Source organism: Ambystoma mexicanum, chromosome 3q (assembly GCF_040938575.1).
Source record: "Ambystoma mexicanum isolate Mex_15411 chromosome 3q, UKY_AmexF1_1, whole genome shotgun sequence".
NCBI lineage: Eukaryota > Metazoa > Chordata > Amphibia > Caudata > Ambystomatidae > Ambystoma > Ambystoma mexicanum.
This window is the reverse complement of record NC_090926.1, coordinates 1,047,458,485-1,047,472,349: the sequence shown is the minus strand read 5'-3', so window position 1 is coordinate 1,047,472,349 and position 13,865 is coordinate 1,047,458,485. Positions and strand designations below refer to the sequence as shown.

General features: G+C 47.8%; 1 protein-coding gene across 1 annotated transcript in view; it reads right to left on the bottom strand.

Annotated features, from left to right (window-relative positions):
- The window catches only part of DNAH17 (dynein axonemal heavy chain 17), an 8,024,690-nt gene that overhangs the window by 4,010,758 nt on the left and 4,000,067 nt on the right, over window positions 1–13,865 (bottom strand). The window contains exon 36 of the mRNA XM_069655242.1: window positions 13,499–13,603. Coding sequence (XP_069511343.1) covers window positions 13,499–13,603 — 105 coding nt within the window. The remainder of the gene's footprint in view (window positions 1–13,498; window positions 13,604–13,865) is intronic.

Below are 13,865 nucleotides of genomic sequence, written 5' to 3'. Positions count from 1 at the left end.
ACACTAAAGAGCCTACCCGAGATAAAAGTTTCCACAGTAAAGTACGCCCAGTTAGACACTTTACAAGACAAGAATAATTTACCGTCCTTATGGTATTACAACATGCACCTCCACAAATGGAGGGTGTCAGCCCTGACCCCCCCTTGCCCCACCGGACCAGCCAAAAGCCAACAGCATTCAGAGGCAATTGGGATGAGCACACGCCTATGTGTACGGCCCTTGCCTTATGTGCTGGTTCCGGTACACTGGGGAGGGGGGAGGATAACACTACAAAATAAAGTGTTTACAATTAGAATAGGGCACGTAGTATGTCTCAAACAGTCCAAAGAGCTCCAATTAATCCAGTGGGTAAGCAGCAATGTGTACATTTTTGAATCTAGGATACCTCCCGATTCACTCCGGCAAAGCTTCTTAGAGCGATGGTGGTGCCAACTGAGCCAACAGCACTCAGAGGCACCCGGGATGCGTACGTAGGGATGCGCGCAGACCGTGCTTTATGTGCTGTTCCAGTGCACAGGTGACAAGGCCAGTAAAACACTCCTGATTCAATCCGGCAAAGCTTCTGACAGTGATGATGGCCCCAACTCAGCCAACAGCACTCAGAGGCACTCGGGATGCCTCTGAGTGCTTTCAAAAAAGTATAAGAACAGTAAAACTTAAAAACAAAGTAGAGGAGCACCACTCCCAATCGCTCCTGCTCACTTCGACCACTGCTAAACAGGGACAGTGATCTAACACCTCCCTGTTTGCTGAGGTAGTGCATAGTCACTGTGTTGTCAATTAACACCAAGACATGTTTCCCCTGCAGAGAAGGCACAAAAGCCATCAGCGGTAGTCTGACTGCTCGCAGCTCCAGCAGATTCATGTGGTAAACTTTCTTCTTCTGAGACCGGTGGCTGCTGATTTGGAATGAGCTGCAATGAGCTCCACAGGCTTTCATTGAGGCGTCCGTGACAACCTGCTTTTCTGGCCATGCTGCCCAGAAAGGTTTTCCCGCCGACATGTTTGTCCTCTCGCTCCACCACGCTAGGCCATTTGACACAGACCTCGACACTTCGGAGGACATCCAACATCTTGCCAAAGTACTGTGACCACTGGCTCTTCAGAAGTCACTGAAGGGATCTTATCCGGTGTCTTGCATGTGACACCAGGAAAATACAGGATGCAACGATGCCCAGTAGGCACAAGAATGCTGATTCTGGTAGATTGCTGGAGATCTGAAAGAGACTGACCATGTGTTCCACGTTGGCGACTCTCTCATCAGGAGGAAAAGCCTACCCCTCCCGTGTATCCAAGATCGCTCTGATGAGTTGGAGCTTTTGATTTGATGAGATCTGTTACTCTGAGGTGCCTCAAAGCCTGTTACGGCGACCGTGCTCAGATCAGCCAATTGTTCAAGTACGTGAGCACAAAGAAGCCAGCTCTCCTGAGGTGGTCCGCTACTACTGCCATCAGCTTGGTAAATACGCTGTTGCAGAGATCAAGCCAAAAGAACAAGTTACTTACCAACTGTAACATTCTTTCGATTGGATGTTCCTCCCACGTATTCCTCATCTTAGATATATATCCTTACCTTCAGCTTTGCTACTTCGGATATATCCTTACCTTCAGCTTTGCTGCTTTGGAAATGTTTTCTCTCTCCACCAGAGGGTGCTGAACTCGAGGCGACGGTGTCGATGTCCCTCGGCGGCATCCGTCGAGTGTCGACGTCATCCGTAGTATAAATGCCTCGAGCGCGCCCGTTGGCCTCAGTTCTGTTTTTTCGTATCAGAGCCCATGTATTATAAATAAAGGCGTGCCTTTTATTGACCCAAGCCTTGAAAGAATTTAGAGTGTAAACCACGTAAACTGTACTGTGGGGTAGGATGGGAGGGTCGATGAGGAATACGTGGGAGGAACATCCAATCGAAAGAACGTTACAGTTGGTAAGTAACTTGTTCTTCGAATGGATTGTGTCCTCCCACGTATTCCTCATCTTAGATAGCATCCCAAAGCAGTTTTGTATTGGAGGCGGGAGTACAGATGCCTTTTAGTCATGTACCGAATGTAGTACAGATTTGGCAAATAAACCTCCTTGAGATGTAGTTGAGTCCAAAGCATAATGTTTGATGAAAGTATGCATGGATGACCATGTGGCTGCTGCACAAATATCTTGCACAGGGACACCCTCTTAAGTGCTTTTGAAGTTGCTATGCCCCTAGTTGAATGGGCTCTTAAGCCCTCAGGGGGATCTTTTCTGGCTAGCCTATAACACTCTGTTATGGCTAAAATTATCCATCTTGATAATGTTTGTTTGGTTACGGCTAGTCCCAATTTACGGCCAGTGTATCCCACAAAAAGTTGATCACACTGACGTATCTTTGACAATCTTAAGATGTAAAAGCTTAGAGCCCTTCTGGGATCTAGCCTATGCAGTCTTTCCTCTTCCTTACATGTGTGAGGAGGAGGGTAGAATGCAGGTAGAATTATTTTCTGTGACAGATGAAAGTCTGAAACTATTTTTGGCAGAAAAGATGGTTTAACTCGAAGGACAACTTTATCTTTCTGAAAGATGGTGTGAGGAGGACCACTCGAAAGTGCCTGTAACTCACTTACTCTGTGGGCTGATGTCAATGCAATTAAAAGTATCATTTTTAATGTAAGAAGCCTTAACGGACAAGAATGTAAAGGCTAAAGTGCACATGTCAGAAATGTAAGTACCAAATGTAAATCCCACACAGGAACTTGAAAAGGTACTGGTGGAAAAACATTATTTAAACCTTTTAGAAATTGTATTATTAAGGGTATCTTAAAATAAGATCTTTCTTCTGATGAGCGCTTGAAGATAGATAGCGCTGCTACATATCCTTTTATTGTCTTAACATGGAGCCCCAGATTAGCGAAATGTAATAGAAAAGATAATACCATTGGAATGTCACATTCAAAAGGATCCACATTCTTATCCCTGCACCAGTTACTGAATTTATTCCAACGATACCGGTACAAAGATTGTGTTGCTGGCCTCCTGGCCGAAAGCAACACCTCCACAACATCATCCGGAAGGTCCCAATCCTTGTATATCAAACTCTCAGAAGCCATGCGTGAAGGTTGAGTATGTTGACCTCTGGATGGAGAACGTGACCTCCCTCTTGCGAGAGAAGATCCTCTCTTTTTGGAAGACGTATTGGAGGGCAGATGGACATGTCGAGAAGATCCAGGTACCACGTTCTCCTGGCCCAATCTGGGGCAAATAGGATTATGGTTTTCCTGAACTTGCTCAACCTCCTGATTACCTGAGGGATCATAGGGACTGGAGGGAATGCATATAGAAGAGGAAATTCCCACTGTACTACAAATGCGTCTCCTAGAGCTCCTCTCGGGAAATTCTCTTGAGCAGTACAGTTCGCACTTCCTGTTGACAATGGTCGCAAACAGATCCACTTGAGGGGTTCCCCAAAGGGCGAAGATCTCCATAAGGACTTCCTGAGATATCTCCCACTCGTGAGAGACTGTGCTCTGCCTGCTCAGAGCGTCCGCCGCTGTGTTTTGATCTCCTGCTAGGTGAATGGCAGATAGAGAGATCCCTTCTTGTATTGCCCAGAACCAGAGCTGCATTGCCTCGCTGCACAGTGGCAGTGACCCTACTCCTCCTCTCTTGTTGAGGTAGTACATGGCCACTGTGTTGTCCGTGATGATCAGGACATTCTTTCCCCGTACAGAGGGCAAGAAGGCCTTCAGCGCTAGGCTGATCACCCTCAGCTCCAAAAGGTTGGTGTGTAGTCTGGACTCTGATGGAGATCAACGACCACTGATTGTCAGATCGTTGGTGTGGGCTCCCCACCCCGTGAGTGAGGCGTCCGTCACTACCGTGATCTCCGGCCATGGCTGCCAAAAAGATTGTCCCTTGAGGATGTGTTCTTTGCAAACCCACCATTGTAGGTCCTGAGCTACTCTGGTTGGAACTTGTAAGAGATCTGTCATTTCCCCTGAAAATTGGGACCATTGAGTCCTGAGGGCCCATTGAAGGGATCTCATCCTCAATCTGGCCTCTGGCACCAGAAAAATGCAGCATGCCATGAGGCCGAGCAACCTGAGAAAATTGAAGGCCGGTAGATACTGGGCATTCTGGAATTTTGTCACCATCTGCAGAATGTGGTGAGCTCTCTCTTCGGGAGGCGAGGCTTTGCCCGAACGAGTATCCAAGACTGCTCCTATAAACTGGAGCTTCTGTGATGGTATCATGTTTGACTTTTTTAAATTCAGAGAAAACCCTAGTTTGTGAAGGAAGTGGCAAGTCTTGGATAGTTGACCCTGGACTTGTTCTGGAGAACGTGCCGTAATCATCCAATCATCCAAATAGGGGTAGACATGAATCCCCACTCTTCTGAGACTCGCTGCCACTACTGCCATCAACTTGGTGAAAACGCTTGGGGCGGAGGTCAACCCGAAAGGCAGAACTCGAAACTGATAGTGAGAGTTGCCAATCGCAAACCTCAGGTACTTTCTGTGCTTGAGATGGATTGGCACATGAAAGTAAGCATCCTGAAGGTCCAATGATACCAACCAGTCTTGAAGTTGGAGAGCCTGAAGGATCTGAGAAAGAGTGACCATCTTGAACTTGTCCTTCCTGAGGAACTTGTTCAAGTTTCTCAAATCCAAGATGGGTCTCAGCACTCCGTCCTTCTTTGGAATGAGGAAATATGGGTAATACCAACCCTTGTTCCTCTCCACTACAGGTACATGTTCTATTGCACCTTTCTCTAGCAGGGTTAAAACTTCCTGCAACAGGAGCGGGTCTGAATTTTTGGTAGAGTAGTATTCCGGTGGGTGATTCTGAGGTTTCTTTAGAAAAGGAAGGCAGTAACCTTGGGATACTGTTTCCAGTGCCCAAACATCTGAAGTAATACCCCGCCATTCTTTCAGATGCTGTGAGATCCTGCCTCCCACTGGGGTATTGTGAGTCAAAACCTCAGAGTGGTTTTGCGGCAGCTCCAGCAGCGGCTGAAGGGACAGATGCTGCTGCTGGGGCAGATCTAGCGCCTCTTCCTCGCCCCTGAGGAAATTTTCTTTGCCCCCTTTGATTGGCCTGTCCCCTTCCTCTCCCAAATGAGGAGTAAAAACGAAAGGGACAACCCCTCCAGGAAGATGAGCCTGTGTAAGGGCGTTGCTGAGGTTGTCATATAGCGGCACTAAGTGACTTTGCCGCTGCCTTGGAGGTCTGCAGCTTCTCCAAACTTTCATACGCCTTGCTGCCAAACTACCTCAAGCCATCAAATGGCATGTTAAGGAGTCCAGATTGAACATCTGGTGCAAAACCTGACTTCCTTAGCCATGCAAATCTCCGTAGCACTGCGCTAGACACCATGGACCTGCTGATACTGTCAGCAGTGTCCATTCATGCTTGAAGGCATTCTCCCAAAGCCTCCTTACCATTCTTAATTATGGATAGGAAACCATCACGTTCCTCTCCTTCCGGGATGTGTTGAGCTGCCGCTGACATGCAGTCCCACAGAGTATAATTAAATCTAGCCAATGTACAAGATACATTGGTAGACTTCAGAGCCATGCTCCCTGATGTAAAGATCTTTTTCAACCAAGTATCTATTTTCTTGTCATCCCTATCAGGGGGTATAGTGGGGTATGCAGCATTTTTTGTTGATGTGGCTGCCTGAGCTACCAGACTCTCAGGAGAGGATGTTTACTCAAATACTCTGGGTCAGAGTTACAAGGTCTGTATTTTGCCACATATTTTCTATTTACTGCTGGACTAGATTTCGGTCTTTCCCAAACAGCATGTACTCTCCTTTGCAGGGCAATATGAAAAGGAAGTATGGGGTCTGGTTGAGGACCTCCTGACAAAATATCTGTCATGTCATCATCCTGGTATACAGGTGCATTATTACCCCACCTCATAAACTCTGTTACTCTATTCATGAGTTTTCTTGTAACCCAGATCAGCATGTTCTGCTGGATCTGGTCTCTCAAATTCATATTCTGGAATATGGGAATAGTTTCTTACCTGTAACTCCATATTTCCAGCATTGGTATCTTTCATGGATTCAGATGCTTAGAATATTCCCCGTCGACAGACTGGGAACCCTCGGTAAGCTTATATAGCCTTTTCCTATAGGAAAACATTCGACACTTTAGTGTCCTATCTATGTCGTTTTGGGCCGCGCACGCACGCCCTACCAAGAAGTAGCAGTATAAATGCCCCGCCCCCACGGCTCCTTCCAGATTTCGACCCCTCCAAGTGGAACGGGGTGAAACCAGAAAAAATGTGAAGTTACAGGTAAGAAACTATTCCCTTCTCCACCATTGGATCTTTCATGGATTCACATGCTTAGAATAGAATGCACAGCAGTGAACGTGAAACAATGAAGGAGGTGTAACTGCAATCGAGCAATCACCCCATTCTGCCAAAGAAAACGAACCATGATTACATAAGATTTGAAATTAACCACCTGTCACCGTATTGCATACCGCAATATACATAAGTTAAAACAGGATACATAAAGCACGCATTGGAACCACATACGCATGTTCGTGCATATAATTAAAAGCATATATGTATCTATATATATAGATACATATATATGCATGTATAAACACATATCCAACCAGCATAGAACCCTCTCGAAGAGAAAGGGCTTACCTTATTGAAAAAGATGCCGCAAGACTGCTCGGCCCATTTGAACTTCGTACGCATGCTGTCGTTCTAAGCAGTAGTGGCGGGTAAATGGATGGGGCACTGACCATGACGAGGTCGCTCTGGTCGAATCGGCTCTCGGACGCCCTTGTAGCGGCTTTCCCGCTTTCGAGTGACAGAAAGCAATCGTCGACGAGAACCATCGAGCCAGACCTTGTTTCGAAATTGCTTTCCCCTTTGCTGAAGGGCCATACGCAACGAAGAGCTGCTGTGTCGATCGAAGTTGTTGGGTACGATGCAGGTAGAATTTCAGAGCCCTCTTGACATCGAGATTATGCAGAACCTTTTCCGCTGCAAAGAAGGTGGGTAGGACCATGGTAGAGTGTTTATGAAAAATCATAGGAACTTTCGGGATGAAACGAGGACTCGTCGACAAGATCACCTTGTCCTTGAAGAATCTGAGATATGGAGGGTTTATGACCAGTGCTTGTAACTCTGAGATTCGTCTAGCCGACGTTATGGCTATTAGAAAAGCCACTTTCCAAGATAGAAACTTCATGGACGCCGTGGCCATTGGCTCAAAAGGTGATTTCATCAAACCTGCAAGTACCAAGTTAAGGCTCCACGTTGGTGGAAAACGCTTAACCGGGGGAAACATCCAAAACAAACCTCTCATGAAATGTTTAACTAATCTGTCACTAAACAACGGCGTAGAGTTCCTCCTTCTTGTGAACCTAAAGATGGCCGCCAGGTGAACCTTTAGAGATGAAAAGACAAGCCACTCCTCGCCAAATGCAACAGATACGGGAGGATCTGTTCCGGAGTAACTCTCAGAGGTTCCACTTCCGCCTGCCTTTGGCACCACACACAGAATCTTTTCCACTTACACCTGTAAGACTTGTTGGTGGACGGGGCCCGCGCAGCCTGTAATATTTTTCGACAGTCCGATGGAATGGTCAAGGTCCCAAACTCCGAAAAGTCAGGAGCCAAGCCGTGAGGTTGAGACTGTTCGGGTTGTGATGCCACACCGTTCCTTCGTTCCCGGGACAAGAGGTTGGGCTCTTTTGGGAACGTTATCGGGTGGTCCGCTGACAGATGAAGAAGGTCGGAAAACCATGGTTGCCTCGGCCAACATGGCGCTATCAGGATGACTCGGCACCTGTACCTGCGTATCCACTTCAGAGTCCTCCGTATCAGGGGAAACTGAGGGAAGGTATAGAGGAACTCATCCGTCCACGGGGAGGAAAAAGCGTCTCCCACTGAATTTTCCTGTGGCCATCTGCTGGCGTACATTTTGCACTTCCTGTTTGCCTTCGTGGCAAAGAGGTCCAGCGTCCGTTGTCCCCATTTCTGGAAGACCTTAGCCAAATGATCGTCGTTTATTTCCCACTCATGAATCTGGTCCATCTTTCTGCTGAGCGAGTCCGCCTGCTCGTTTTTCACTCCTGGCAGATGATGGGCTATGATGGATATATCGTGCTTCAGGGCCCAGTGCCACACGTTCTGAGTCTCGATGGAGAGGGTCCTGGACCGCGTACCGCCTTGCTTTCGTAAATAAAACATTGTCGTGGTATTGTCCATCAGAACTCTCTCTGTGGATCCCCTGATGTGAGGCACGAACGCTCTCAGGGCCCAGCGGACTGCTATCAATTCCAGAATGTTGATGTGTAGGAGAGATTCTTTCTGAGACCAGCGGCCTTGTGTCTGCAGAGTGCCCATATGCGCTCCCTAGCCGGTTAGGGACGCGTCCGTCACCACTGTGAACTGGAATTCTGGTTCCTGTAGAGGCACTCCCTTGGAAATATTCCAACAATTCCTCCACCACCATAGGGTTGACATGAGCTCGACGTCGTCGACGGTCAACTTGTCTGACCAAAGACCCTGAGACTGCGTCCAACGATCTGCCAAAAACTGTTGAACTGGCCTCATGAAAAGGCGACAGTTGGGCACTAGATGAATGCAGGACGCCATAGCTCCCAGCATTGACGTATATTTTCTCACTGACAACCTGGAATTGATCTTCAGCTGGCCTGCCAAACGACTGAGCCTGGTGATCCTGTCGAGGGATGGTTTGACTAATCCCAGCTAATCCCAGGTATTTCTTGTGTCGCGGACACACCGTTGTGTAAAAGTACGCGTCCTGCAGGTCTGGGAGATGCCAGAAAATCCCCTTTTTGAACTGACCTGACTACTTCTTGGAGCGTGAGCAATCTTGAACTTTATGTTCTTCAACGACTTGTTCAGTTCTCGCAGATCTAGGATGGGACGCCATTTTCCATTCAGCTTTTTCACCACAAAGTACTGGGAGTAAACCCCTTGACCACTTTGCGACGACGGGACCTGTTCTATAGCCCTTTTTGTAGCATAAGTGCCACTTCCTGCAGCAACACGCTCAGATGGGAATGAGCTACATGCACTGGTGGAATATGCAGAGGGTTGCTTTTCAACTGCAGGGAATGTCCGTATTCTACACCCATTGATCTGTGGTTATCAGCTCCCATTCCTTGATGTAACATGATACTCTGCCCCCCAGAACGTTCCAATGCCCGTCATTGCTGACTCTTAGATTGCTTATCCCTCGTCGACGACGAGAAACCTGCCCTTTTCTTAGGGGCTTGGTAGTCCCGGCGCTGTCTAGCTGCTTGTGAAGCTCGTCTGTATCTTTGAGAGGAATATGTTGATCTACCGAAGGAACGGTCCCTGGAAGAGAACCTCGAGTTCCCCGAAGCTCCTCTGAAGGGACGAAAAGACCGGGAACCCCGACCACTCTGGAGAGCTCCCAAAGAACGCGCATTGTCTGAGTCCTGCTTTATGCCCTTCAGGGCTTCGTCGACCTTCTCGCCAAAAAGGAGGTCCCCTTCGAAAGGCATATCCAGTACCTTGTACTGCACCTCCGGTCAGAAATTGGTGCATTTCAGCCATGCCTGCCGTCGGAGGACCACACCGTTGTTCACCTGCTTGAAACCCGACTCTGCAAGATCTACTGCGATGTTAATTGCATGGTTTGAAGCTTCCTCACCTTCCCTGACTAGCAACATAGCCGCTTTTCGATGTTCATTCGGAAGGTGTTCGAGTATGGATGCCAGCCGGTGCCACATTTCCCTGTCGTATCTAGCGACTATGGCAAGAGAATTGGCCGCCTTAACCGTGGTAGCACCTACCGTCAGGACTTTCTTGCCGAATGCATCTTGGCGTCTAGCATCACTTTCCGGGGGGGTCGTACACTTGTGTTGAGCCCTCGCCTTTCTCGCCGCCGCCGCCGACACCACAGAGTAAGGTGTCGGTTGTGAGGAAAGGCACTTGGGAGTAGAGTCCGGGGCCTTGAATTTCTTTTCCAGACGACCTTTAACCGCTGGCTCTGAGAAAGGGTGACACATGGTCTGCAGACCTTCCTTCCACACGTGTTCTAGTATGGGTACTGAAAACACTGACTTTCTCCTTTGACCCATGTGGTCGAAAAGAAAGCAATCTTTCTTTTCCTCTTCTTGTGCCAGCCCAAATTCCTTGCAGGCTTTAGCCATCATGTTATGGAATGATCCGATATCATCTGGGGGAGACGGCTGAGCCGGGCTCCTTGGCGTTTCCAACTCCACATCGGACTGCCAGGTCGGATCCCTGGAGGGGGAAAGTGAGACTATTGATGACGCCCTGCTGCCTGATTCCGAATCCAACAGCTCCCCTTCCTCGCAGCGTGGAACCGAGAGGCTTGCTTCCGGAGGCCCTGCAGCGGGGGTTGCAGGTGGAGGACGGCGAGACGGGCCCGGGTAGTCGACGACCAACCCGGCCGGGGATGTTCGAGGCAGTCTATCGTCCAGTGTCCGTAGCAGAGATTGCAGCGTGGATAAGACTTCCAACGATAGAATCGATTGTGGATTCAGCAGAAGGGGTAGAACCAGGACAGCTTTCGGAGACAGGCTTGGTAAGTTGTAACCCCAGGTCTGCCGGGGCAGCTACCCTTTCGACCTCGTCCCCCGAAGACACCGACAAGGCCTCTTGCTGTAGGAGTGTGTCCGGTAAAACTGGGTCATAGACCTCTGGGTACCAGGCCCTTTGAGGGATATCCGTCGATGAAGCCATAGTTGGTCCTGTCAGCGTCGTCGTCGACGTCTGCAATGCAGGTGCGGTAGATGTTAACTGCGTCAATGGCAGAGAAGTCGTAGACGACCGTCCAACCGTCGACGACGGTGGTCGTGCAGGTTTATGCGTTGCTCCCGCCTTTTCTGAACTCGACCTGCGTTTTTCTTTTTCTCAACTCGAGGTCGATCCATGACGATCGCCTGAGGAGGATTTTGATTTGTCTTTATCTTTTCTCGTCGAAGATGAGGACGAAAAGGCACCTTTCGATGCCGAGTCCTTGGAGCGGCCTTCCGACGACTCCTTGCCCACCGGTCTAGGTTTCTTCACCGGGGGCTCCGATGATGATGAGTGGTGCGGGGCCCCTGAAGATTTCGATGCCCAGGCCACGCTGCGTGTTGAGGCCACCTCTGAAGGCGGGTATGCCCCCGCTCCATCGTTCAACCATTCGACAAGTCTGCGACTCCGATCCTTAAGGGTCTTCTGGGAGAAGCCCTTACAAATGTCGCAGTCGTCAGCCGAGTGGTGAGGTTGCAGACAATAAATGCAGTCCATATGCACATCCCCCTCGTGGACCTTCTTTAGCTTTTCCTGACATCAGGAGAAGAGCGCAACCTAACCAAGTAGAAAAATACACGAGGTGTTCCCACTTTGGAGACGGTCAAAATCTGGAAGGACCCACGGTGGCGGGGCATTTATACCGCTACGTCTTGGTAGGGCGTGCGTGTGCGGCCCAAAACGACGTAGATAGGACACTAAAGTGTCGAAAGTTTTCCTATAGGAAAAGGCTATATAAGCTTACCGAGGGTTCCCAGTCTGTCGACGGGGAATATTCTAAGCATGTGAATCCATGAAAGATCCAATGCTGGAGAAGTGTCTATTCCACTTGCAGACAGTAAACATTCATACAAATCCTGCATTTTTGATTGAGGATTTATTAATTCCTCTGGAACATCTCTTGTCCCATATTTTACACCTGATGATGTAACCTCAGATTCATCTTGTTCTTCATATTCTTCATTTTCGGATGACATTTCTCCATATACAGATGACATAGTATGGAAAAAATCATGTCTGTTTTCAGGGTGAAATATTTTTTGAGGAATATGTTTTAACCCTGGTGTCGACGTCGACAGAAGCTTCGATGTTGTCGAGGTATTATTCAATGTTTTCAAAGGCACTACAAATGGCATCGAAGGAATCTTCGAGGCAGTCGATGTTGTCGAAGTAGTCTTCGAAACACTGGACGCCGTCGAAGAAATCTTCGAGGTCATCGATAAAATATTCAACGTGACTTTTTTCTGTTGGGTCGTTGACCCTTTATACTCGACAGCCTTCGACAGAGGCTTCGAAGATGTTTTCGTCAAAGTCTTTAATGACTTATCGACGTCGAAAGTCTTTTTTGTAGAGTCTGTCTTTTTAGGTGTCTGGGAAGAGTTCCTAGAAAACACCGTCGACAATTTCTTGTCGGACTTCTTAGTTTAGACCTTCCTCTGTCACTTTTGTGACTAGAGGCATGACGTTCAACAGACATTTTTGAGGGGGTCTGGGCCGCGTTCTCTAAAATTTTCATCATGGACTCTCTAAATGCTTCCCACTTTTTAGGGGAGTCGTGTTTAGTTGGACAAGTAATAACTTACTCCGAAGTCGAGGAAGAAGAAGAAGAGGGAGATCGGTGTTTTCTCTTTTTCGCGGTTGTGGACGAAGAAGAAGAGGACTTCCTTGATCTACTCCTCGATCGTGATTTTTTATGGTGTTTTGCCGAAGACTCAGCTGAATCTTTCTTCCCTCTCGAAGAAAACTTTCAGGATTCCTCCCCCACTGCCAGTTTACCTCGTCTTTCTTTCAAGGCCTTGTGGGTCATGGATTGGCACGAACCACAGTCATCGATCCGATGTTCGGACCCGAGACACCAGAGGCAGTTACGGTGAGGGTCGGTCAGCGACATTTTTCTGCCGCACCTTAGACACTTCTTAAACCCTGTTTTCGGAGTAGATGGGTTCGAGGAAGACGGCATAATCGCTTAAGACTGAAGCGCTGTTTTATTTCGATCCAAAGCGAAGCTAACGGAAAAACGGAACTGAGGCCAACGGGCGCACTCGAGGCATTTATTCTACGGATGAGGTCGACACTCGACGGATGCCACAGAGGGACATTGACGCTGTCGCCTCGAGTGGAGCGCCCTCTGGTAGAGAGAGAAACAATTTCCGAAGCAGCAAAGCTGAAGGTAAGGATATATCCGAAGCAGCAAAGCTGAAGGTAAGGATACATATCTAAGATGAGGAATACGTGGGAGGACACAATCCATTCGAAGGAAGCACCTTGAATTGTTAATGTGCGTCCCTGATGACAAACCTTAGGAACTGCATGTGCTTCCTGTGAATAGGCACGTGAAGATAGGCATACTGTTGAAAGATTGAATTGGTTAGAATCGATGTTGAGCGTGCAAACAAAATGAACTGAGGTAAGGGGGCAGTATATTCCTTTTATATGGCGATCAATGTCACGTCCGTTGTCGAGGAGTGGAGCTGCTGTATAGGAGCCAGTTGCCAATGATGATATTGAGCAACGCTACGCCCTGTGTGGAAAAAGGTTTCTGAGCAACTGATGCTGGATAACTATGTATCAAGATGAGGAATGTGTGGGAGAATGCAATCCATTGCAATGTCTTGCTTAGTTTTTCAAGGGGTTTCATACAGGTATCGTACACTAAATCAATTGTACAGTTGTGAAACACAGATATAATACCAAGAAAAAGATCATATAGAAGAAAACTTACTTGAAGAAAAAACCTACCTGCACAGCAATTACTGATAATACTTCCACAGAAATCCGATTAAACTCATCAAAGCAGCCCCAAGCGCCTGTCTGAGACAATCCTTTGTAAATATCACCACATGACTAAAGTAAAAAGCAATGAAACAAAGATTTAAATATAAGAATGCATAATATTTAACCGTTTTTTAAGAAACACAATTATGAACCTTTTCCTTTACCCTCCCCCCTAAAGTATAGGGAAGCGTACTAGTAATGGACCACACCGAGGGTGTAACAGAGTGGGAGCTGCATTATATCACTGTAGTGATCTAAGAATCATATCACCAAAGCTTGTTGGGGACCTGTCAAGTGGGTCGCCTGGATGTGCCTCCACTTATTTCTAATA